At 35.9% G+C, this 20,697-nt stretch overlaps 5 protein-coding genes across 13 annotated transcripts; 3 read left to right on the plus strand and 2 right to left on the minus strand.

Annotated features, from left to right (window-relative positions):
• Positions 1–142: 142 nt before the first annotated feature.
• LOC105840640 (maternal B9.15 protein) lies at positions 143–8,422 on the minus strand. 3 transcript variants are annotated; one of them, XM_012687631.3, is made up of 3 exons: positions 8,287–8,422; positions 6,738–7,471; positions 143–6,097 (listed from the first exon to the last, which is right to left on the minus strand). In XM_012687631.3, the coding sequence occupies exons 2-3, from the start codon at positions 7,191–7,193 to the stop codon at positions 5,744–5,746; spliced, it is 810 nt and encodes a 269-aa protein (XP_012543085.1). In that variant the 5' UTR covers positions 7,194–7,471; positions 8,287–8,422; the 3' UTR covers positions 143–5,743. The 3 variants fall into 3 exon arrangements, with proteins under 3 accessions (XP_012543085.1, XP_012543086.1, XP_012543087.1); XM_012687632.3 differs by lacking the exon at positions 8,287–8,422 and adding an exon at positions 8,086–8,280; XM_012687633.3 differs by lacking the exon at positions 8,287–8,422 and adding an exon at positions 7,693–8,057.
• Positions 8,423–8,447: 25 nt separating this feature from the next.
• LOC118645039 lies at positions 8,448–12,887 on the plus strand. Of its 4 annotated transcripts, none has more exons than XM_036285306.1 (6): positions 8,449–8,625; positions 8,905–9,202; positions 9,272–9,904; positions 10,512–11,094; positions 11,204–11,536; positions 11,624–12,887. In XM_036285306.1, the coding sequence occupies exons 2-6, from the start codon at positions 8,927–8,929 to the stop codon at positions 12,784–12,786; spliced, it is 2,988 nt and encodes a 995-aa protein (XP_036141199.1). In that variant the 5' UTR covers positions 8,449–8,625; positions 8,905–8,926; the 3' UTR covers positions 12,787–12,887. The 4 variants fall into 4 exon arrangements, with proteins under 4 accessions (XP_036141200.1, XP_036141199.1, XP_036141201.1 ...); XM_036285308.1 differs by having other exon boundaries at positions 8,450–8,625; positions 8,905–9,904; positions 11,624–11,841; positions 12,709–12,887; XM_036285307.1 differs by lacking the exon at positions 8,905–9,202 and having other exon boundaries at positions 8,448–8,625; positions 9,491–9,904.
• A 1,584-nt stretch (positions 12,888–14,471) lies between these two features.
• On the plus strand, positions 14,472–15,568 carry LOC105839160 (adenylate kinase isoenzyme 6). The gene is made up of 3 exons (XM_012685265.3): positions 14,472–14,514; positions 14,585–14,736; positions 14,891–15,568. Exons 1-3 carry the CDS (start codon positions 14,472–14,474, stop codon positions 15,230–15,232), a joined length of 537 nt encoding a protein of 178 aa, XP_012540719.1. The 3' UTR covers positions 15,233–15,568.
• Positions 15,528–17,699, minus strand: LOC105839172 (iron-sulfur cluster co-chaperone protein HscB). Of its 3 annotated transcripts, none has more exons than XM_012685292.3 (4): positions 17,301–17,699; positions 16,352–16,722; positions 15,981–16,237; positions 15,528–15,890 (listed from the first exon to the last, which is right to left on the minus strand). In XM_012685292.3, exons 2-4 carry the CDS (start codon positions 16,697–16,699, stop codon positions 15,761–15,763), a joined length of 735 nt encoding a protein of 244 aa, XP_012540746.1. In that variant the 5' UTR covers positions 16,700–16,722; positions 17,301–17,699; the 3' UTR covers positions 15,528–15,760. The 3 variants fall into 3 exon arrangements, with proteins under 3 accessions (XP_012540746.1, XP_012540751.1, XP_012540761.1); XM_012685297.3 differs by having other exon boundaries at positions 15,749–15,890; positions 17,375–17,699; XM_012685307.3 differs by having other exon boundaries at positions 15,749–15,890; positions 16,352–16,717.
• LOC105839164 (protein Hook homolog 3) lies at positions 17,469–20,522 on the plus strand. Of its 2 annotated transcripts, none has more exons than XM_036285310.1 (2): positions 17,469–17,612; positions 17,706–20,522. In XM_036285310.1, the coding sequence occupies exon 2, from the start codon at positions 18,184–18,186 to the stop codon at positions 20,260–20,262; it is 2,079 nt and encodes a 692-aa protein (XP_036141203.1). In that variant the 5' UTR covers positions 17,469–17,612; positions 17,706–18,183; the 3' UTR covers positions 20,263–20,522. The 2 variants fall into 2 exon arrangements, with proteins under 2 accessions (XP_036141203.1, XP_012540735.1); XM_012685281.3 differs by having other exon boundaries at positions 17,483–17,624.
• Positions 20,523–20,697: the final 175 nt, after the last annotated feature.

Raw genomic sequence — 20,697 nt, forward strand, 5'->3', positions numbered from 1 at the left:
CGATACGTTTGACAATGTCTCATTAATGGAGAAAAAATTCGGCGTGTCATGGAAAATGTGAAATACGATCTCGCTTCCGTGAAACGTACGGTGGAATAGTGTGGTACATACAAATCAACGAAGTTATGCGTATGCGGTATTGTTTTTTTTTTTCGTTTACGAAGGAAAAGGCACTGATATTCTCGTGCTACTCGTACGTATAACGTCGATTTAACACTTTGAATCCACCGATCTAACGCGCGCGACACGTGGCATCGATTCGACTCGCGCCTCGCGCGACCGAGATCCCTTTAATAATTTCTATTATTCGTTCGATCGACTCTCCACCCTCAATACCACGCATTACACATCGTATGAATGCAGTCCCCATTTAGATACGCAATTCCGATAAGCCGAGTCGAAGATAAAACGCAAAATAGAGTTGCCGGATTCAAGGTGCTAAAACGTCCGGCGAAAATAGAATAAGTACAAAGTTTTGTGCCGATCGCAAGTCGTCGATCCGCCTGTCATTGCGTCCATTTCTACCAATATGGAATAACTTTAATCTCGATTTAACTTTCTTCTTATCTTTCTCTGATATTTAGAATTAGAAAAATAAAAATTAAATAGTGACTAAAGTTAATCTATTCTTTAAATCTCGTAAAGCGAAATGTCACTTTAAAAAGAGTGAAAATTAGAGTTTGTTCAATTATTTGTGAGATTTCTTATTTTATCACAGAGAAAGATTATCAACAATCAATGTTTCATAATCAAGAATATGAAATCTTTAAAGAATTTGATAATCTTAAACAGACATAACTTGCCAACATGAAAAAATTGTGTAGATCAAGAGAAATATATACACTGAAAAAAAAAAAAGTAATATATTCAATAAGATATGTTATTGCGGGCTGCCAATTACAGATATACTCAATACAATAATATATGCTATTGCAGTATCAACATTGTACTTGCATTAATAGCAAACATTATTGTATTGAGTATTTTATGTAGTTGGCAGCCCGCAATCACATATGTTATTGACTATATTACATTTTTTTTCTGTGTATTTATCTTTATATTCGATAATAACTGTCGTAAGTTAAAAAGGGATAATAATGTCAACACGCACAATAACAAAAATTAGAAATATTGTTATTATTGTTATTATTAAAACAATTATATTGTAGTCTTTAGATGAGACTATTGTAATATTATAATTGAAGTAAAAATAATATTTTGCTCAAATTTAAGATTGTAAATTTTTAAAGAAGATTGTATATTTGTACTTATACACACGTGAAACAATGATTGTTGATTTGATATTAATTTTTTTTGCAATAAAAGTAAAAATTACTCCTGTCGGAGTCCTATTCAGTTCTATATGAGTGAACTTTGACTCTTATAAAATGCCAAATCACTTGAAATAATTGCACAAGCTCAATTTTCATTCTATATAAGATTTAGAGAGTGCATTATTAGAAATGGTCATTATTATTCGTTCTGATCACCTCATGTGCATCTCATTCCAAATTTTCTATTACAAGTGGTATTGTTTCTTTTTTTTCTTGAGCACGCCTGTCTGCTGCATTTTACCATTGATCACGCAAGAAGGGCAAAACATGTGTGTGTGTGTGTGTGTGTGTGTGTGTGTGTGTGTGTGTTTTTTTGTCTGACTCTCGTATAAAGTAATTGACTAACTACTTATCATTAAGAAAAGGTACGTTGTTGTCACATTCGCAATTTTTTTGTCCTACGTGAACACAGTTAGAAAGTTTGGAACATTTCAAATGTTGAGCGCCTTTTTTCCTCTCTCTTTCTCTCTTTCTCTCTCTCTCTCTCTCTCTCTCTCTCTCTCTCTCTCTCTCTCTTTCATTAATAGTATATATACACACACATATACTTTTATGCACGTATACATGTGCATGTATATATATGAGTGTACACACGCGTACACGCACATGTATATGTATATATATGTATGTATATGTACATGTACGTGTATATATTATATATTATGTAAGAATATTAATAAAAGAATACGTCCGAATGCAATATTGCTTAATTCTACGTATATATGCAGTAATGTATTTGTATATATAATATCTATATAAACTTTTCATATTCCTACATAACAACAACATAATTCTTCTGAATAAGGTTTGTTAACAAATTGAACACAAAATTCCTATGCTAGGGCAGATTACATGCATTTAGCGAACTGTTCTAACTGTAAAACGTGAAAGTTGCTGAATTGCGCTACATATGGAACGACCCAATTCACAGTGGCTTCTCTTCGTCGTAACAGAGATACCATTTCGCTGCATAAACTATCTCGATTTTATCTTTGTATACATAAACTACTGAATTTTCTCGGGACACACTGAGAAAAAAAAAGTTGTCAAGTAATTTGATTGGATTTTTTAATTTGATTAAATTTCTTCAATTATGCAAATATTTATTCATTTAACTTAAATTCATAAAATATTTGAACTTTAATATAAACTTTTGTATAAATACTAAGACCGAAAAAACTTAACCACGTTGAAAAGCTTAGTCAAATTAACAATTTTTTCTCTCAATGCGTTGTTAAACGATCTTAACATAATTAATGATTTATTTAATATTACAACTAATTTGCATTAGGAAAACGACAGTCGCATTGTGACCTATTCGCCAATAAAGGAACTAATTCACTTTGCTGAACGTCGGCAGTCAGACCTCGAGGTAGAGGCGTTCGCCGTTTGTCGAAATGAAATTGCGGCACCTCCGTTACGCGAAACGAGGCCGCGAGAAGACATTACGACGAGTCATCCTATACCTTTGATTAAAATGTCGGCTAACGCAGTCTACTTTTTTACGATACACATCTAGATTAATCTTGATCATTCGCGCATCCGGCAACAATGGCAGTACCAGAATCCGCGTGTATCGGGCACAGTTATACTTCTACCATGCGACATTAAATATAACATACTCTTCAGTCCCGGTGTTTCTTTACCATATTATTGAAACGATTACTTAAAAATGTCTGTTATTCCTGCAATCTGTTAGTGCAAAGTAGGAATGCAGCTCGTGCTTTTTGGAGATTTTTTCTTTTTCGAAATTGCAGAGATATATTCGCAATGTCGTCTGGTTCACGTAACAAAAATTGTTCCTTCGAGAAAATTCGCGTTTTGTTCATTACACAACAATATATTGCACAATGTCCATTGCACGTCTCGGACTAGGTCCAATTTTCGCGTTTCTGATTGGATACCCAAATCGGGAAGTAAAGAATTATTGATGGTAAAAACACAAAATACTTTGCAGACCTAATTTTTAACATATTTTGCTATCTTTAATTCTCGTTTCATATTCCACGAAAAATTAACATCGTAAATTAATCTAAAAAGTTAACTTACAAAAATTTCTGTTAAAAGATTACCGTTTCATTAATTTTTCGAAGTGCATGATAAAGGGTAAACGTATGGAAACTTATCAAGCAAAGCGTAATAAATTATATATCTCTACTGACTGTTGATTATAAATTAAAAAAAAAAAATATATATATATATCTGTTATAAGTTCAATTAAAGATAAGCTCACTAATTACATAGTAAAGCTTAACTAAGTCGCGTGAAACGAAATTAAGTTCGGCATTAATATACTGTGAACACAATAAAAGTATCTCGAAGGAACAACTGATCTTACAGAATAAATCACAAATAAGAATTACATTTTTCGACATCTACACTGACATATTCACGCACAGCACATGTACACATATTGTATATATAACGATAACACCATATGAAAACAAGAAATACGTATGTCTATGATGTATATAAAGCCAACATATGTATAAGTAAATATATGTTATTAATCATAAAGTCTCGTAATATAAATTCTCATGATATAAATTCTCTATAATATAAAAGGCCGAATATACAGTGACATGACATTGATATTATTATTATTATATTGAAATATATTCTGTTTGAACTACGTTAACTCCATAAGAAGTTGAATAATATACGCAAAAACGAGTAAAGTTAAAAATAGCATGTAATTTATAAGAGTAAACTCGACACGCTCGTCCGTGCGTCGAACATGACGACAGCAACAACCTGTCTAACTGCAAGTGGCAGCGCGATTAATTTTAATGTCGGTGCCGATTCGTTAATTCAACAGCGGCATTGATCATCAATAAAAATCTCAATGGCGGCAGTATCTTTAAATAACAAGTGGATTTTCTTTCTTTTCGAGCGCGAAAATTAATAGCGTCGCATTCGCGTCGTTATCTCTCACACGGGAGGGTAGAACGATCTTGTTCTCACACTTTGTTAGACGATATAATAATATGTATATATATAATTAAATTTATCCAAATTAAAAAATATATCAAGATTCTTCGAAATCACGCAATTACAACCGATTGTTTTATATATATATATATGTATGTATATATATATACACACGTGAAATATGAAAGGTAACTTTCTTTTAACACTTTATTCAATTCTCTGTTACGATATATAGCTAATATGCAAATAAAACCTAGTATAGAGCAAATATTAGTCATATCGGAACAAAACCGGTTATTTATATCCAGTTTAAATTAGACTACAATGAGACAGAATAACAGGATTAATTTTGAAAGTTTTGAAACCTGATAGATATTCCTTTCGGTGTGAAATAAAGCTTCTCTATACCTTATTCAACGTATTATTTCTTATAAAAAATTTCTTTTTATTGTAAAATAAAATGTATTTTAATTATATAATTTTTTATACAATTGTGGGTGAAACACCGTCCCGTACTATCAAGTTTACCAGACCTTCCCTCAATAAACCATCCGAAGATAGTACGGGACGGGTGTTTCATTCAACCGTTTAAGAAACACTACAATCCGATTTTGTCGTTAAACATACGAGTAATCATCGTATATAACGTAGCAAAGTAATAAAATTGCACTTTATTTTATACTAAAAATAATCATATCAAATTTCGAAAACTTTCGAAATTATTCCCATTATTCTTCCTCGATCATAAACTATTAACGCTTAAACAAATGGCGTTGCCAATTCAATTATAAAGCTTCAATAACGCATTTGACAACAACATACATGTAACAAAATAGATGTAACAAAGCAGATATATAATAAATTTATAAATTCACGACAATTAGCTAAAGACAAACAGATTCTCTCAATTCCTCGCGCGTATATTCTGAAAATAATATTTAAGTTATTTCAAGAACTGGATTGAAATAACTCGTCACATGATATGACATCTATTTTCCATTTCACGCATATACTAATGCGCCGTTTACTAATTCTATTTAAATTGCCACTAGTCTCTACCCTTTTTACAAGCAACCTTGCATCCGGAGTTAAACATTTATTACTCCAATTTATTATTATATACGTAACATGTAATAATGCGATACCTTTCGTCATAAAAAATCGTAAGCCTTAGTTCGAACAAGGTCATTTGTAATTACAGGATGGATAATTTTCGTCACTAAAACACGTTAATAAACCTGTTTCAAATATAAAAATTTACACATACGCGCTCTTTACCTGCAAACATATGTCACGAATACACTATAATTAAAGTTCTTTTTAACAATAAACTGCATTACGATAATTTGTCATGGGTTAAAACAACAATATGCTTTTTCTGGAAAACAAGTGAACGATTACTTTTATTCCTTTGAATTTCCTCCTTTTCCTTCAAAGAAGAAACAGGTTTTTTAACTGTTTTCTTAAAACGATTCTCTTTATACCTTAAGAGCAGCTTTGGGAGACCAGTGGTGGAAACGAGCGGGTCCAGCGGGATAAGAAGGCTGATGTACCCATTTGTTTCCTCGGTGTCCCACAAAGGGCGGTGGAGAAGGGCCACCGAGGAAATGCGGGGGCATTATATTATACCAGGGCTGGCCGATTGGATGCGGGCCGTAACCCATGTTGAAGGAATGGCCGAACCACGAACGATTCCTGTTCAAGTGTAGTCTAGGACTGTTCAAGTTGCGTCTCTTACCTGCACCATTATTGCTATGCTGCTGATTTTGATTAGCGGTACTTAATGGTTTTGATTTCGGCTGTTGTTCTGTACTTGTGGTTAGAAGGGATTTCTGGAACATGAATCGCCAGAATTTAACATTTTTAATTTTTTTATTTATATATTAATAAATATTTAAATTTTAAACACAAATATTTATTTAAAATGTCATGTAGATACAAAATGCAAAATAAATTAGGTAAGAGACAGCAAATATCCAGAAAGTTTTAATTTTAGAGAATTAATTTTTGTGTGAAATAATATATATATTATTTAGCAATATATATATATTATTTCACACAAAACTTGATAAATAGATATAGGGTGGGTACTTTGTAAATTATCTGTTATGCAAATATTTTACTTGGTTGAAAATAAATGTAATACTAAGGACCAATTGTTCCAACTTCTTGATAAACTTACCTATCAGATAAGCATGTGTATATCTTCATTTTTTTCTTAAATAAAGACAGACACATATTTACCTAGATAAGTTTCTCAAAAAGTTGGAACAACTGGATCTCTTAGGAGGAGAGAAAAGAAGATATTTTCCAATTAAGAAATTAAATATCCATGAAATCATCAATTCTTCTAATTTGATATATATATATTAATAGGACATAATTATATAAAAATTCTTTTATTTGTTTTATTAAGGTTTAGGTCCACATTGTTACACGTAAATTTCTTTTAATTTACCGACGCCCACACACCTGTATCTTGATGGAACCCACGGGAGTTGGTTTATTCTCGTTCTCCGTGCTCTCGTGATGTTCCGTAAATTGGAAAATGGGTACGGTGTTCTCCTTATCGTCGAACGACGCCAGCGTGCAATAAGAGCCCTTGCTCTCACCAAATCGGCAGCAGACTTCGTTGGGATCAACCCACAGCGTCAACTCCACTGGCAACGCGAGATCCTCGTACTTGACGCCGGCGGCGTTTGCAGCGCTCTCTAGGGTCGCGTCCCGGCGATTGTGGCCATTGACACGGATGCAACGGTAGCCCTGGCCCTTGAATGGCTTGTCGGGGAACCAGTGATTCTTGAAGCGTTCCGTCAGCAGCTTGACCAGGTGCCGCTCAAAGCATTCTAATTGATCGGGACTAAATTTTTCGCTTTTTTCGATCAGATTTACTAAGAACAGTACCGCCGCCCTGATCTCGTTGAGCATTTTGCCGCTGTTGTCGCACACCCGGATTACAGGCCACCTGGACAGACCTCTCGCAATACCACAGTAGCAAGCTCTTGGAAACTAAAGTACCATTCGCCAGTGTCACGGTGGAGCACATAGAGCCCTTCTGCACCGCTTTTGCAACGCTTGAATTCCTTAAGATCCACGTTTTGGGTGTAAATGGTTGGGGTCTTGGCTGTCACTATTTTGTTGTTGCAGAATTTTGTATATGCTACGTGATAATATCCGTGATAATGTTCCGCTAATGCTGCTACAATCTGCAAGCAAACAGAAAAGGAATGTTATTTACTCAACAATACAGATTTTTGCTTTGAAAATTTGGAGCCTCTCGCAAATGCCGGAGTCGGAGAGTAAAATCGAGAGCGAAATAAGGTCGAACATTTTAAATTGGGAATTTCCGCGGCAAGTAAATACAAATACGTATGGAGTCAACGCGCGCTCTTGAAATTGGCAATCGAATTCTGGTCGTCTGATCCACCTGGCAGTGCGTTCTACGGCGTGGAATCGCAACGCGAGGCGCGTTCCACTTTCCAGCGCGCTCGAAGAGACGCGACTCGCCACGACGTCGTCGACGACGGTGACTCATCGTCGCCACGTGCCCCGCCGGAGCAAAGATCGACGCGGTCGATGACGCGCGGTCAACGCCGCCGTTGCGTCATCCGCGCGGCCGATTGCGCCAGGGCGCCGAATCGGGACGCAATATGTTATGCGTGCGCGCGAGTTAGGTTATACCAGCGGCGACAACGACGACAGAGCAGGTTAGGAGGAGACAGAGGATTCGCTCGTACGCTCGAGCATGCGACACGCCGTCGATCTGGCGACGCCAGTTTCCTGGCGACGCAAGTTTTCCGGCGACGCGCGGCCAACTCACCGCCGTCCACCATCGTTGCTGTGTGATCGAAATCGCTGACTGTTCACCGAAATACACGCGCGACACGTACCGTTTCGTCGTCGCCGAGCGAGCGAATCGCTCATTTCGCGGACGCCACGCGATCGCCGTAACAACGGCGACGACGAGCCACGCGTCGTGGCGCTAATCGCGACCGATAAAGAAACGTTAAACCAATCTTACGGGTCGGCGATGAAGACTTCGTTGCGTTGCTAGCGGAGCCACTACGTCTTTTCTCTCTCTATACAAGCAAACGTACTCAATTCTACACGTGCTACGTTGCACCCGTCATGCACGGTCAACTCCTATCTGAAATTTCAGGCCGCGTTAGTTCATTCTGGTATATTCGGCCAGGTGGCGCTTATATCACTTTAACGGTCAGAACTTAGATTTGTGATCAGAACGTGATATATATTACGGATATCTCTTGTGAAGATTTTTAATTTACAATAGAAAAAAAGAAATTGGTATAAAGTGCGTGTGGAACGTGTATAAAGAATATCAACAATATTATCTGATAAGGTAAGTTGCATATGAAATATAAAAATAAAAATATCACAGATAATAGAGGTAATCGATAATAGAGGTTATGTTAGTTTTAGTAGTATAGTTTTATATTTTACATATCAATTTTATATTTTAATAAAATGTTTTGCATATATTTTTGTAAACAGAATTTGTGCTAATTTTATAAGTACAATTTTTTGCAATGTCTGTCAGATTATAAAAACACAATAATTATTTGTGCACGTGTGCCTAAAGATAATAAAGACATAATTTTTAAGATTCTTTTATTTTTAGTTTGCAGTTTTCAATTTTAATCATGGTTGAATGGATTTGTATTGTACCAGGCTGTAAATCTAATTCAAAGGCTCCTGGTCATTTTTTTCCAAAGAATCCAAAGTTATCACAAAAGTGGAAAGAAATTGTAAACAATAGTATTCTTTTAAATTTATCATCAGAAGAATTAACAAAATACAGAGTATGCCACTTACATTTTTTGCCTGAAGATTATATTTACTCTTTAAATCGTCGAAGACTGAAGCATAATTCAGTACCTAGAGTAAATATAAGTTATATGCATACAGTTAACATAGAGGTAAATGATATAAATATAAGTGAGCAACATTCACAATCTGAAACAAATATAACTGAGTTGTATTTACAGTCTGGACAAAATACAACTGAGCAACATTCACATAATGCAGTACCTATTGAAAATATATATAATACGCAAACAGTTAATACAGAAGTGAATGATATAAATATAACCGAGCAACATTTACAACCTGAGACAAATACAATTGAGTTGCATTTACAGTTAGAACCAAATATAACTGAGCAACATTCACAATCTGAGATAAGTACAGCTGAGTTACATTTACAGACAGGATCAACTACAACTGAATTACATTCACAATCTCAAGAAAGTAATCAATCTAATGAGATTTTTACAAGTAATTTTCTATGTGCAGAAAAGAATCCATTGCAAAATGATCAAAATAATATCACAAATAACACAGTTAATTGTCCAAGTACATCAAGAAACTCAAGAAATATTCTTGAATCCGTTACAAGACAATGCCATTTAACACCTAAAGCACAGAAAATATATAAGAAAGCTATAATGTTAGCGAAAGAAAGAAACCGAATGAAAAGCCGAATAATAGATTATAAAACACGCTTGAAAGATGCCAAAAAGTTATTAAATTCACCATTTTGTAAACAGTTTAATAGTTTAACTCCAACGCAAAGATTATTTTTTAATATGCAATTACGAAACACAAATTATTCTCCAAAGGTAGATTTCAAAGTATTATTTAATGAATTAAAATCATCGTTACAGGCAACATGCCCAGAACGAAGTTCAAAATATTTGAGCAATATATCTTTCGTACCAAAAGCATACAATTAATTGTAAATCTTTGATATAATATTATATCTTATTATAGTTGAAAACTTGCTGCAATAGTGAGATACATTTTGTAAAAACGAAGAAAATAAATTATTCTAAAATTATATTTTAAAAATAGACTGAACAGTGACAATATATACCTATAGCATATTGCAATAAATATTTGGTATTTATTGTAATATTGCATATTGTAATAAATATCTAGCACACAATAATAGATATCTATTACAATATGATACCAGATTATCCTTTGAATATGTTTTTGTAATTTTTTTCTTTTTTTACTAAATGTGTGTTAGCCTATTGTAGTAATTCTTCAAGTCTATTGTTGTAAATAGTATTACTGTGTAAATTTGTAATTTTTTATTATTTGTGAAAGATATACTTGCGCAAATGCAAAAAAAATTTTTACATAAAAAAATTCAATTATTACGAAAATTTTATATTTATTAGAAAAACTTTTGAAAACTATTTTATTATTATTTGTATATAGGGAAGAAGATTTACGATTGATGAAAAAATTTTAGCACTGTCGTTGTATAAACAATCAGGATCTTGTTATAAACTATTATCAAAATTATTTGTTTTACCAAGTGCTACAACTCTCAAATGTTTGTTACGGACAATTTCTTTACAACCAGGAATTAATAAATTTATTTTTGAGCATCTTCAGCAGCATGTTGCAGAAATGAATGAAAGAGACAAATTATGTATTTTAATGTGGGACGAGATGTCGTTAGAAGCCAATTTGCAATATGATCAACTAGATGATAAAATAATTGGCTTTGAAGATTGGGGACATAGACGCACATCATTGATAGCCGATCATGTATTGGTTTTTATGGCACGAGGAGTTCTGAAAGGATGGAAAATTCCACTGTGTTATAATTTTTGTAAAAGTCAAACAAAATCTGCACAGCTATTAAGATGTATCAAGGAAATTATAAAAAAATTAACTCAAGCTGGTTTAACAATTATCACAACTGTATGCGACCAAGGAGGGCCAAATATGACATGTATTAATAAACTTCTTGAGGAATCAAGAAGGAAATGTATACAAACAGGTCAAGAAGATCGTAAGTATTGTTTTAATTTTTATATAATATATAATAAATAACATGTGCATAGAACAAAACTGATACTTAAACGATATATAATACGTAAATAATTTTTTATTTTTTTAAGGAGGTAATGTTGAACTTTTTGGACAAAATATTGTTCCCATCTATGATCCACCACATCTTTTGAAAGGAATTCGCAATAATTTATTATTTAAAAATTTGGAAATTAATATAACTAAGAACACAAAAACAAACGAACGACAGTTAGCATCATGGGATATTATTGAATTAGCATATAAAATGGATATTAACACGAATACATTAAATCGTCAATTGCCAAGATTAACTGATGAACATGTAATTAAATCAAAGATAAAAAAGATGAAAGTTAAGTGTGCTGCTCAAATTTTTAGTGCAAGATTATCAGCTTATATTGAATACAACAGCAAAATCAAAGGTAATTGAATAAGTGATAATTATTACTTTTGTTAATTTATTATTGAATTGCATAATATATTAATATGTACTTTATTTATCTTTGCAGGAGGATTTATCGACTCACAAATTGGTCCGCTACAAATACCAAACAAAGCAGGATATGATACAGCAATAGTTTTAGATTTTTTTAACAAAGTTTTTGATTCCGTTAACGCACACACTTTGCGTCCAGAAACTCCTTTACGTGTTGCAGTAACTGAAAATAGCAAACATCATGATTTTTGGCCATATGCTATTAAATTATTATCCAACATGCGGTATGTAGATCCAAAAACTAAGCAACCAGTTAAATGTATACCATCACTGAAAAATTGGATTTTTACATTACGTGGATTTCGAAAAATTTGGAAAATAGCTAATAACGCAGGTATGCAATTTTTAAAAACGCGAAATATTAATCAAGATCCTTTAGAAAACTTTTTTGGCATGATTCGCAGCCATGGACGCAGAAATATTAATCCTTCATGTAGTCAATTCTGTGGGTCGTTTAAAACACTTTTAATCAATAATTTAACTTCAAAACAGTCTATGGGTTCTAACTGTGAAAACAAAAATGATGGTGATTTGTTATTTACATTAAAACAATTTGTGACAAACGTTTCTCACGAAAATAATACAGAAGAAATAGAAGAAGATTATATTCAATCACATCAAATTGCACATGAAACAATAGTACACAAGTCATCTCATAAAAATGGTCAAGTATATGTTGCTGGCTGGATTGCAAAAAAGATTTTGTCATTAAAACAATTTAAAAATTGTCCAGAATGTAAACAAAATCTTTTAGCGACAGACACAACATGTGAAGAATATGCAGAGATAGCTTATAAAGAATATGTACAAGAAAAACCGTCATTAATTTATCCATCCATGTCTTTTTTAAAATATGCATTTATTGAAGCCGATAATATTTTAAATCAAAATATTTCTTTATTATGTTTTCGTAGAAACGTTTCTGCCTTATTACAGGCACGTTTGAACGATAAATTAAATTTAGATTTTTTAAAATGTAATCAACATAAAATAGAATTAAAAAAAGCTGTAATTCAAAAAATTACAAGATTATATTTATTTAATTTTTGTAAAACAATTAACAAAATTTTATCAGGTCGAGATACTAGACATTTAGGAACAAATATGATATTGACACAAGCAATTGAACTTTATAAAAAGAAGCAAAGTCGATATAAAAAAATATTAAAAATATAAATATTATATTTTATAGCTTTAATAGCACGTTATTTGTTCTTAAGTTCTGTCAATACATGTTTCTAAGCATGTCTTTAAAAATAAAAATATTATATAGAATAGTTTTGTCTTTTTATTTGTATTATTCCTTAGTATTTAATATAAGTATAAATTTAATACTCGAAGTATTTATTTTGTTAGTAATTAATTATTTATTTGTAATGTTTTAATACACCAAAATTAAAATATTCCAAATAAATATTACTAACTAAATAAAAACTACGGTATTAAATTTCTCTAAGAAATATTAATAAATATATATATATACTATATTAGAGGTCGGCCATATTGAATATTAGTTTGTCTATGTATATTCGCCCAGGTGGCGTTCGAAACACTGTTCCAGATCAAACTATGGGAGTTGATTATCTATTTACTTTTATAATCTGTGGCACCCGTCACAAAGCACACTGCAAATGTAGACGCTCGTCCCTCAATCTAACTGGAAATCTGGAATGAGCGCTAGCGTCGCAATCCGACAAAGGCCGATATTGGCTGCGTTCAGGATTTAAGCCGTAAGGAAATAACCAATCACAATTGAGTATTTTTATAAAAATTGACTGTGATTGGTCAATTTTAAACCATAAAAAATTGATCAATTGTAGCCAATTTTTGGCGATCATTTAATACATGTACCAAATTATATCAGAATCAATAAGATAAAAATTTACTTATGCCCGATTTCTTCACTTCCCGATAAAGTTATCCGGAGAATCTCAAGTTTAACCAATCACGTGCATGGATCTGGTAGTTTATAAATCGGGCATTATGCCCGATTTCTTCACGTACAGGGGCTCGATTCTTGAATTCATTTGCAAGAGAAACGTATTCGCAAATTCTGTTCTTACAGAAAATTTGAAAATTTATTGGCTATCGTATGGCTTTTAACCAATAAACTTGCAACTTTTCTGTTAGAGCGGGTATTTGCGCATACGTTTTCTTGCGAATGAATTCAAGAATCGAGCCCCTGTTATCTTGCGGTTAAAATTATCCAGGAGATAAACTATCAGATCCATGCACGTGATTGGTTAAACTTGATATTTATCCTCCGGATAACTTCATCGGAAAGTGAATTAATCGGGCATTAATACTGTAATTGAGTAATGGTTTGTTCGCGTCGCCGTGCCCCGACATGCTCCTACTCACTCTAATGCATTCTAATAAGTTGGCGTCATCGGAATCAACGTATTGGAGTGCGTTGGGGTGAATAGGAGCATGTCGGAGCATGTGACGCAAACAGACCCAGTTTCCACCGAGAGTTGGGGGGGTATTTTCAAGGTTAGTTTCGTCCGAAGACGAAAACCAGACGTGCTCGACCTCCCACGGGGATATGTGGTCATATGACGTCGTGAGTCCACCGAGAGTTCAAATCGAGTTAGATTCGGGCCAATTAGCCAATAGTTATGTTGGTTACAACGGAAGTAACCTTATTTTTGTTGTGACCAGCATAGCCATTGGATAATTGGCCTGATTCTGACCCGATTTGAACCCTCGTTGGAAATTATACTCATTGGCCAACATTTGTAAATCGGCCCTATAATTTCGTTGTTTTGCTGCGTATTTCATGGCGTAACTCAGCTGATGAAGTCTGAGACACACGTGGTTGAATTTGATCTGACTGGTGCTGTGTTTATTTGTCTCTTAGGATGTTGAACATGCACAGAAGCGCACCTAATATTTTAATAACAGGTAGCGCATGGGCTACAGTTATTCTTTATAAATTCTGAATATCCTTTCGAGAACTGTCAATATTTTTCAGGCACACCTGGCGTGGGCAAGAGTATGATGTCGCGTATGTTGTCACAGAGAACTGGACTGGAATGGCTTGATGTCAGTAAACTAGCTATCGAGAATGAGTGTCTGGACGAATATGACGAGGAGTATCAATGCAGCGTGTTGGACGAGGATAAGGTAATTTCCCTTGTCGTCATTATGATACATTTCATAATTCTTATATTGCTGCAAAGCTTGATTAAAATACAAGTATAGGATATTGTTTGCTGCAGATTATATCGCCTACATTTTATATTCAATATATAAATATTTATGCAATATCTTGTTCCAGTTATTGGACAGTATGGAGAGTCTTATGAGCGAAGGAGGAAAAATTGTTGACTATCACAGTGCAGAGTTTTTTCCTGAAAGATGGTTTGACATTGTATTCGTGCTCAGAACGGACAACACTATCTTGTATGATCGTCTCAAGGAAAGAGGCTACTGTGGGAAGAAACTGGAGGACAATATAGATTGCGAAATTTTTCAAACTATTCTTGAAGAAGCGAGAGAATCCTACAGGGAAGAAATAGTACATGAGCTAACAAGTAATACTCCAGAACAACTGACAGATAATGTAAATAGAATATGTCAGTGGCTGGAACAGTGGAAAATAGATAATCAGCAAACTTGAGAATATCTATTAAATCTTCTCTCTTTTACGGTTTAATTTTCTTATTTTATATTTACATTATCCAAAATATCTAAATGAAGCTAATCTAAATTAAGTTAAAATAATATCATATATGTATAAACTTATTTAGATTCTAATAATTCGCCAAGTAGAAGGCAAGCATTTTTAAAAAACTTTATCATGCCTAATTGCGTATTTTCTGCTGTGAGTTTATATACATTTTCCAGTTTTATGGACCAAACGCACACAATCTTATCACTTAAAATGCAGTCTTTAAGCCAAAATATTACAAATTAAATTGATAAAAAATTTAATAAAATATTCGTTACAAGTAAACAAATTTGTTGATGGGATAAAACATATTGTACATATATACAAATTCTAAGAACTATTCAATAAAAATCTGTACATGTTATTTTATATATACATATATAAAATAGAGGAACATTTTTTACATTTTATACAGCAACAGAAGATATTAAAACTTTTTGTGTATAGAAAATATTTTTTGCAAAAGTTACAATATATTTATTCTACTACGCCTAAATCATGCTTCAGTTTTTTTAATCTATTATCTACACTATCATAATATTTCATTTTTATTAAAATCTTTGTTGCTGTTTCAATATCTTCTTTACTGAACGCCTCTGCCACTTGCCTGAAAAAAAATTAAAAATAGAAATATTAATTAAACAATAAGAACGATTTCAATATAGATTTACAGCTATAAAAAAAAATTAGAAATTACTTTGACAATGTATCGAGCAATTCCTTAGATTCTTTGGCCAGTTTCAAGACCTTATCTTTGTCCTCTATCGCATTTTCTATCTCTTCATTACGTTCCATAATCTCCATAAGAAAGTCTGGATTCAAGCTAGTGGTACCTTCTGGTATTGATATACCTTTTAATTGCAACATATACAATCCTCTTTTTAATGGATGCGTCAATGTACTGTAAGCCTTATTTATTAGAGACGACAACTTCTCTGAGATTTGCCTTTCTTTCTATTGACAATTAAAACAAATTTCACACTTATAGGTGAGAAAGAAGAGCTTCAATTATCATAAATTAAGAGGTTTTCAAGAGAAGATTGTCCGGCTTGCTCGACGATCACTCACCTCGGATTTGTTACCAAACTTATCGGGATGCAACATTTTCTGCAGTTCTCTATATTTTTTGTGTATTTCCTCATTTGCCACGTTGTAATTTCTTTTGATCCCCAGAATTTCGAAATAGTTCAGATTCTGTGGCAATTCCTGTAACATTTTACACTTCGAGCAAAATAGATCGGACTTGTACACATAGTCGCAATTCCAGCACTTGGGTGGACTGTCGCTGCAGAATCGCAGAAAGCCTAAAGGTAGAGTGGGATGAACTGATGCAGCCCTTGATGACGCGTGATATGAATACAATTTACTCTGCTGCTTAATTGTCATAGATTTTCTGATGACCCTCAACAAGAACATTTTTCCAGATTCTTCTTTCTAATCTAACCAAAAGAGAGAAATTTTCATAAAACCACGATACGTTTAATAAAAATTTTGTATCTTTTATATATTATTTGAAGAGACTTTTTGAACTAAAAAATTAAATGCATGAATATAACTTTTCAAATTGATCAATTCAGAACAGAATAAAAAATTAATGAAATTATAAACTACTTAGTGTGTTCTCTAACACTAAAATTGAGTATTAAAATTAAAATTACCTACAAAAAGTAGAATTGACCAATTTAACTTTTAAGTGATAAAATTTTAAGCCTTTGGTCTGCACATGATAAAATTAATTCGCAAAGAGGATAAGAATCTTATCATTATCATCATCAATCTTTCATAACAAACTTAATGTCTATATAATCTTGCTTTACAATTAAACTTAAAATTTCTTCTTTTTCTACAGCCAAGGTCGAACTTCATGTGTGATTGTAAAAAAAAAAAGAGGAAACATAAAAAATTAAGAAAGAAAGAAATCTAGGAAAAAAATAAACCTTCGTACTTGAATAGCTACATCTGTTCTAACCTATCATACACGCACACATGCATGCAAATACTTCGTTACATATCCTACCTCCTCCGTTCCCGAGATCTTTCTTTAAAGATGTAATCTATACAATCGTAATATATATATATACAAATTATTACTTTGCAAATAACGATCTCGATCGCTCGAGTCACTGCTGCTCCGGACACGATCAGCGAAGGATCAATCGCGACAGCCGGATCCTCAGACTTCCCTCGGACCACCCTGCTCACCAAGCTTTCCGAAGGCAGAGTCCGTCAAGATCCGTCTATGTTCCGCGAGATCATCAACGGAACTCGACGGAGCCGCGAACAGTCGGAGCACTTGGAGCTTGGAGATCTTACGGTGGGAAGGAACGAGGTAGCTCGGGAGGTAGGGAGAGAGGGGAAGAGAGCGCGGGGCTCACGTAACGACCGCTTATGATGACCGAATTTCGTTTTGTTTCTCTCCTAGGTGCGGAACACGCAGCGGAGAATTCGGTGACGATGATCGGTGAACGGGACGGCGTTCCGTCCCGCGTCGTTTGACGAGCGCGTCATGCATGTCGGTACTAGAACAACAATTGTCGCACCGCTACGCACACGAGCGGCCGAGGTTGCGCGAGGTGGTGCTTGAGTTTCGTGACTTCCGCCTCGATAAGGCGTTATCAGGCCGTATCAACTGGTATCAACGGCGGACGATGACGGTGGCCGTTTCTTAGGTTAGTTCGAGCACGGGAGCAGATAGGTTGACAGAGTCCTTGAGATTATAAGGACAGCCACCTGGGCACGGTGTCCCCCACGATTCGACGCGCGGTATTATGAATTCGTGCGAGAATCGCGGTCACGAGGGCGACACGGCTGGCGGAATTTGACAGTTTGAGCTACGAGTCTCGTCGGCGAGTCTCCGGGTTCAGGAAGGGGAAGAGAAGAAGAAGAAGAAGAAACGCGAAATGGGGGAGTATCGGCAGCAGTTGGGCTACCTGATCAAGTGGCTGGGCACCTTCGATCTCCAGGCGCCGCATAGCACCGCGGAGGAGATAAGCGACGGGGTCGCCCTGGCCGAAGCCTTGGCCAAGATCGCGCCCGAGTGGTTCACGGCGGCGTGGAAGGCGAAGATCAAGACCGACGTGGGGACCAACTGGCGCCTCCGGGTGAGCAACATGAAGAAGATCGTGGAGGCTGTGATGGAGTATTACGTCGAGTGCCTGAACCAACAGCTGTCCGGGTACGTCAAGCCGGACGCGGGCAAGATCGGCGAGCACTGCGATAGCGATGAGTTGCGCCGCTTGTTGCAGTTGGTGCTCGGCTGCGCTGTCAATTGCGACCAGAAGCAACAGTACATTACTAGGATAATGGGCATGGAGGAAACGGTGCAGCGGGCGATAATGCAGAGCATCCAGGAGCTTAACTTCGAGTCGATAGTGGACGTGCCGGACGGCGCTCAACAGAGGCTCTATGCTGAGCTTCAGGCGACGGTAGATATGAAGGATCAGCTGGCGCAGAAGTGTCATGAGCTCGATCAGCAGCTCTCGCTGCTACAGGAAGAAAAAGCCGCGTTGATTGCCGAGAACAAGAAACTCCAGGAACGGCTGGACGAATTCGAGAATCCGGACGAGTCCGGCTCGATTCTCAAGTATTCCGGGCTGCGGAAGCAGGTGGAGGCATTGAAGGACGAGCTGTTCAAGATGGAGACGTCCAGGGACGATTACAGAGTAAAAGTGGAGCTGCTGGAGAAGGAGGTGTTGGAGCTGCAGTCGCGGCAGGAAGATTTACAGAAGGCGGCTGACGAGGCGAACCACCTGAAGGACGAGGTGGATGCCCTTAGGGAGACCACGGACAAAGTGGCCAAGTACGAAATCATGATAGAGTCGTACAAGAAGAAAATGGAGGATCTGAGCGACCTCAAGAGGCAAATGAAGATACTGGAGGACAAAAACGTCGAGTATTTGCAGGCCAAGTTAGACTACGAGGAGGAGGTGAAGCGCACGACGATGTTACGCAATCATCTGGAAGTGTGCAAGCAGCAGCTCACGGAGGTTCATCATAGGCTAGATGAGCAGAGCAACAAATACGATAGGCTGGAGTTCGAGGGCAAGAAGATGGAGGCGAAGCTGGGCGCCTTACAGAGTGAAAGGGATCGGCTGATCATCGAGAGGGACGCCCTGAGAGAGACGAACGAGGAGTTGAAATGCACGCAGCTACAAGCCGCCGAGAATATGGCGAAACCCAGTACTGACAGTACCGGGGTTTCCGGAACGGAAATGATTCCGCTCGATGTCAAGGAAAAGCTGCTTTGCCTGCAGCTGGAGAACAAGATGATGAAGATGAAGCTGACTGGCAACGAGGACAAGCTGCCGAGTGTGCAAGCGTTGCTTGAGGACTCTGAGGAACGTTTGAAGCTGCGAGGACAAAATCGCAAGGCAAATCAGAGGATAATGGAGTTGGAAACCAAATTGGAGGAGGCTCTGGGTACCCAGGCAATCAGTGGTGATAGCAAAAGCGACAACGTAGGTCTGAATCAGAAGATGTCGCAGCTCCAAGACGAATTGCGAAAAACGCAAACCGACAAGGAACGGTTGACGTTGCAGCTCGAAGAACGTGAGAGCGCCCTGCAGGCTCAGAAACAGAAGGCCTTTACTCTCCAGGAAAAACTCACGCGAAAGGAATACGAGAACGCTGCGCTCGAGGAGCGCTACAAGAAATACATTGAAAAAGCCAAAAGTGTCATAAAGAGCCTTGACCCGAAGCAGAGTAATTCCTCGCCAAATGAGGTTGCCGTGCTGCGCAACCAGCTGGTAGAACAGCGTAAGATGCTCGAGGACATGGAAAACTCCGTAAAGGCGGCCAAGCTGGTGCGAGACATGGAGGAAAGGCTAATGGTGACAGCCTTTCATAGACTGGGTTTGAATTGTCATCGAGAGGTGATGGATCAGCGCCTTGCGGCGATTAGTTCAGGACAGGGTCAATCCTTTCTAGCCAGACAGAGGCAACCTTCGACGAGACGTTACCCGCCTTATAACTCGAAATAAAAACACGCGCGAAAGCAAGTTAACTTAACGCTTAAGTATTATTACAGGACAAAGTGGTAAATAATCGTTTGAGATAATGTTAACAAAGCGATGAATGCGATGCTACTGGCAATGAAATATTTAGCATTATCAAATTGTAACGTAATATCAAGACGTCATATTTATCTCCTTGTTATGATTGTCTCAAATGACTATATTTCTTTCGATGTAGATACAATTGAATAATTCAATAGTAAAAAATAAAACATCTTTATTTTTTAGTAAGTAAAAATATTTTTACAAAATCTTGTGGAGTTAATTATTAGAGGTGTGCGACTTATGGTTTTGCACATTCGAATCGAATTGAATGTGTGAAAATATACTCGAATTCAAATGGAATTGATTTTTTTAAGTTTGAACATGAATTGAATTTAAATCAAACTTTATTGAACTCAT

This window comes from Monomorium pharaonis, chromosome 4, assembly GCF_013373865.1.
Source record: "Monomorium pharaonis isolate MP-MQ-018 chromosome 4, ASM1337386v2, whole genome shotgun sequence".
In the NCBI taxonomy this organism is placed as follows: Eukaryota; Metazoa; Arthropoda; class Insecta; order Hymenoptera; family Formicidae; genus Monomorium; species Monomorium pharaonis.

Coding starts and splice junctions, on each gene's coding strand:
- LOC105839172 (XM_012685292.3), bottom strand. CDS start 16,699: ATGTTCTTGTTGAGGGTCATCAGAAAATCTATGACAATTAAGCAGCAG. Junction 16,238..16,351: donor AGTTTGGTAACAAATCCGAG/GTGAGTGATCGT, acceptor AATTGTCAATAG/AAAGAAAGGCAAATCTCAGA. Junction 15,891..15,980: donor TTGCTCGATACATTGTCAAA/GTAATTTCTAAT, acceptor ATTTTTTTTCAG/GCAAGTGGCAGAGGCGTTCA.
- LOC105839164 (XM_036285310.1), top strand. CDS start 18,184: ATGGGGGAGTATCGGCAGCAGTTGGGCTACCTGATCAAGTGGCTGGGC.
- LOC105839160 (XM_012685265.3), top strand. CDS start 14,472: ATGTTGAACATGCACAGAAGCGCACCTAATATTTTAATAACAG. Junction 14,515..14,584: donor ACCTAATATTTTAATAACAG/GTAGCGCATGGG, acceptor AATATTTTTCAG/GCACACCTGGCGTGGGCAAG. Junction 14,737..14,890: donor GCGTGTTGGACGAGGATAAG/GTAATTTCCCTT, acceptor ATCTTGTTCCAG/TTATTGGACAGTATGGAGAG.
- LOC105840640 (XM_012687631.3), bottom strand. CDS start 7,193: ATGCTCAACGAGATCAGGGCGGCGGTACTGTTCTTAGTAAATCTGATC. Junction 6,098..6,737: donor TGGGTTCCATCAAGATACAG/GTGTGTGGGCGT, acceptor TTCATGTTCCAG/AAATCCCTTCTAACCACAAG.
- LOC118645039 (XM_036285305.1), top strand. CDS start 8,927: ATGGTTGAATGGATTTGTATTGTACCAGGCTGTAAATCTAATTCAAAG. Junction 9,905..10,511: donor ACACAAATTATTCTCCAAAG/GTAGATTTCAAA, acceptor ATTTGTATATAG/GGAAGAAGATTTACGATTGA. Junction 11,095..11,203: donor ACAAACAGGTCAAGAAGATC/GTAAGTATTGTT, acceptor TATTTTTTTAAG/GAGGTAATGTTGAACTTTTT.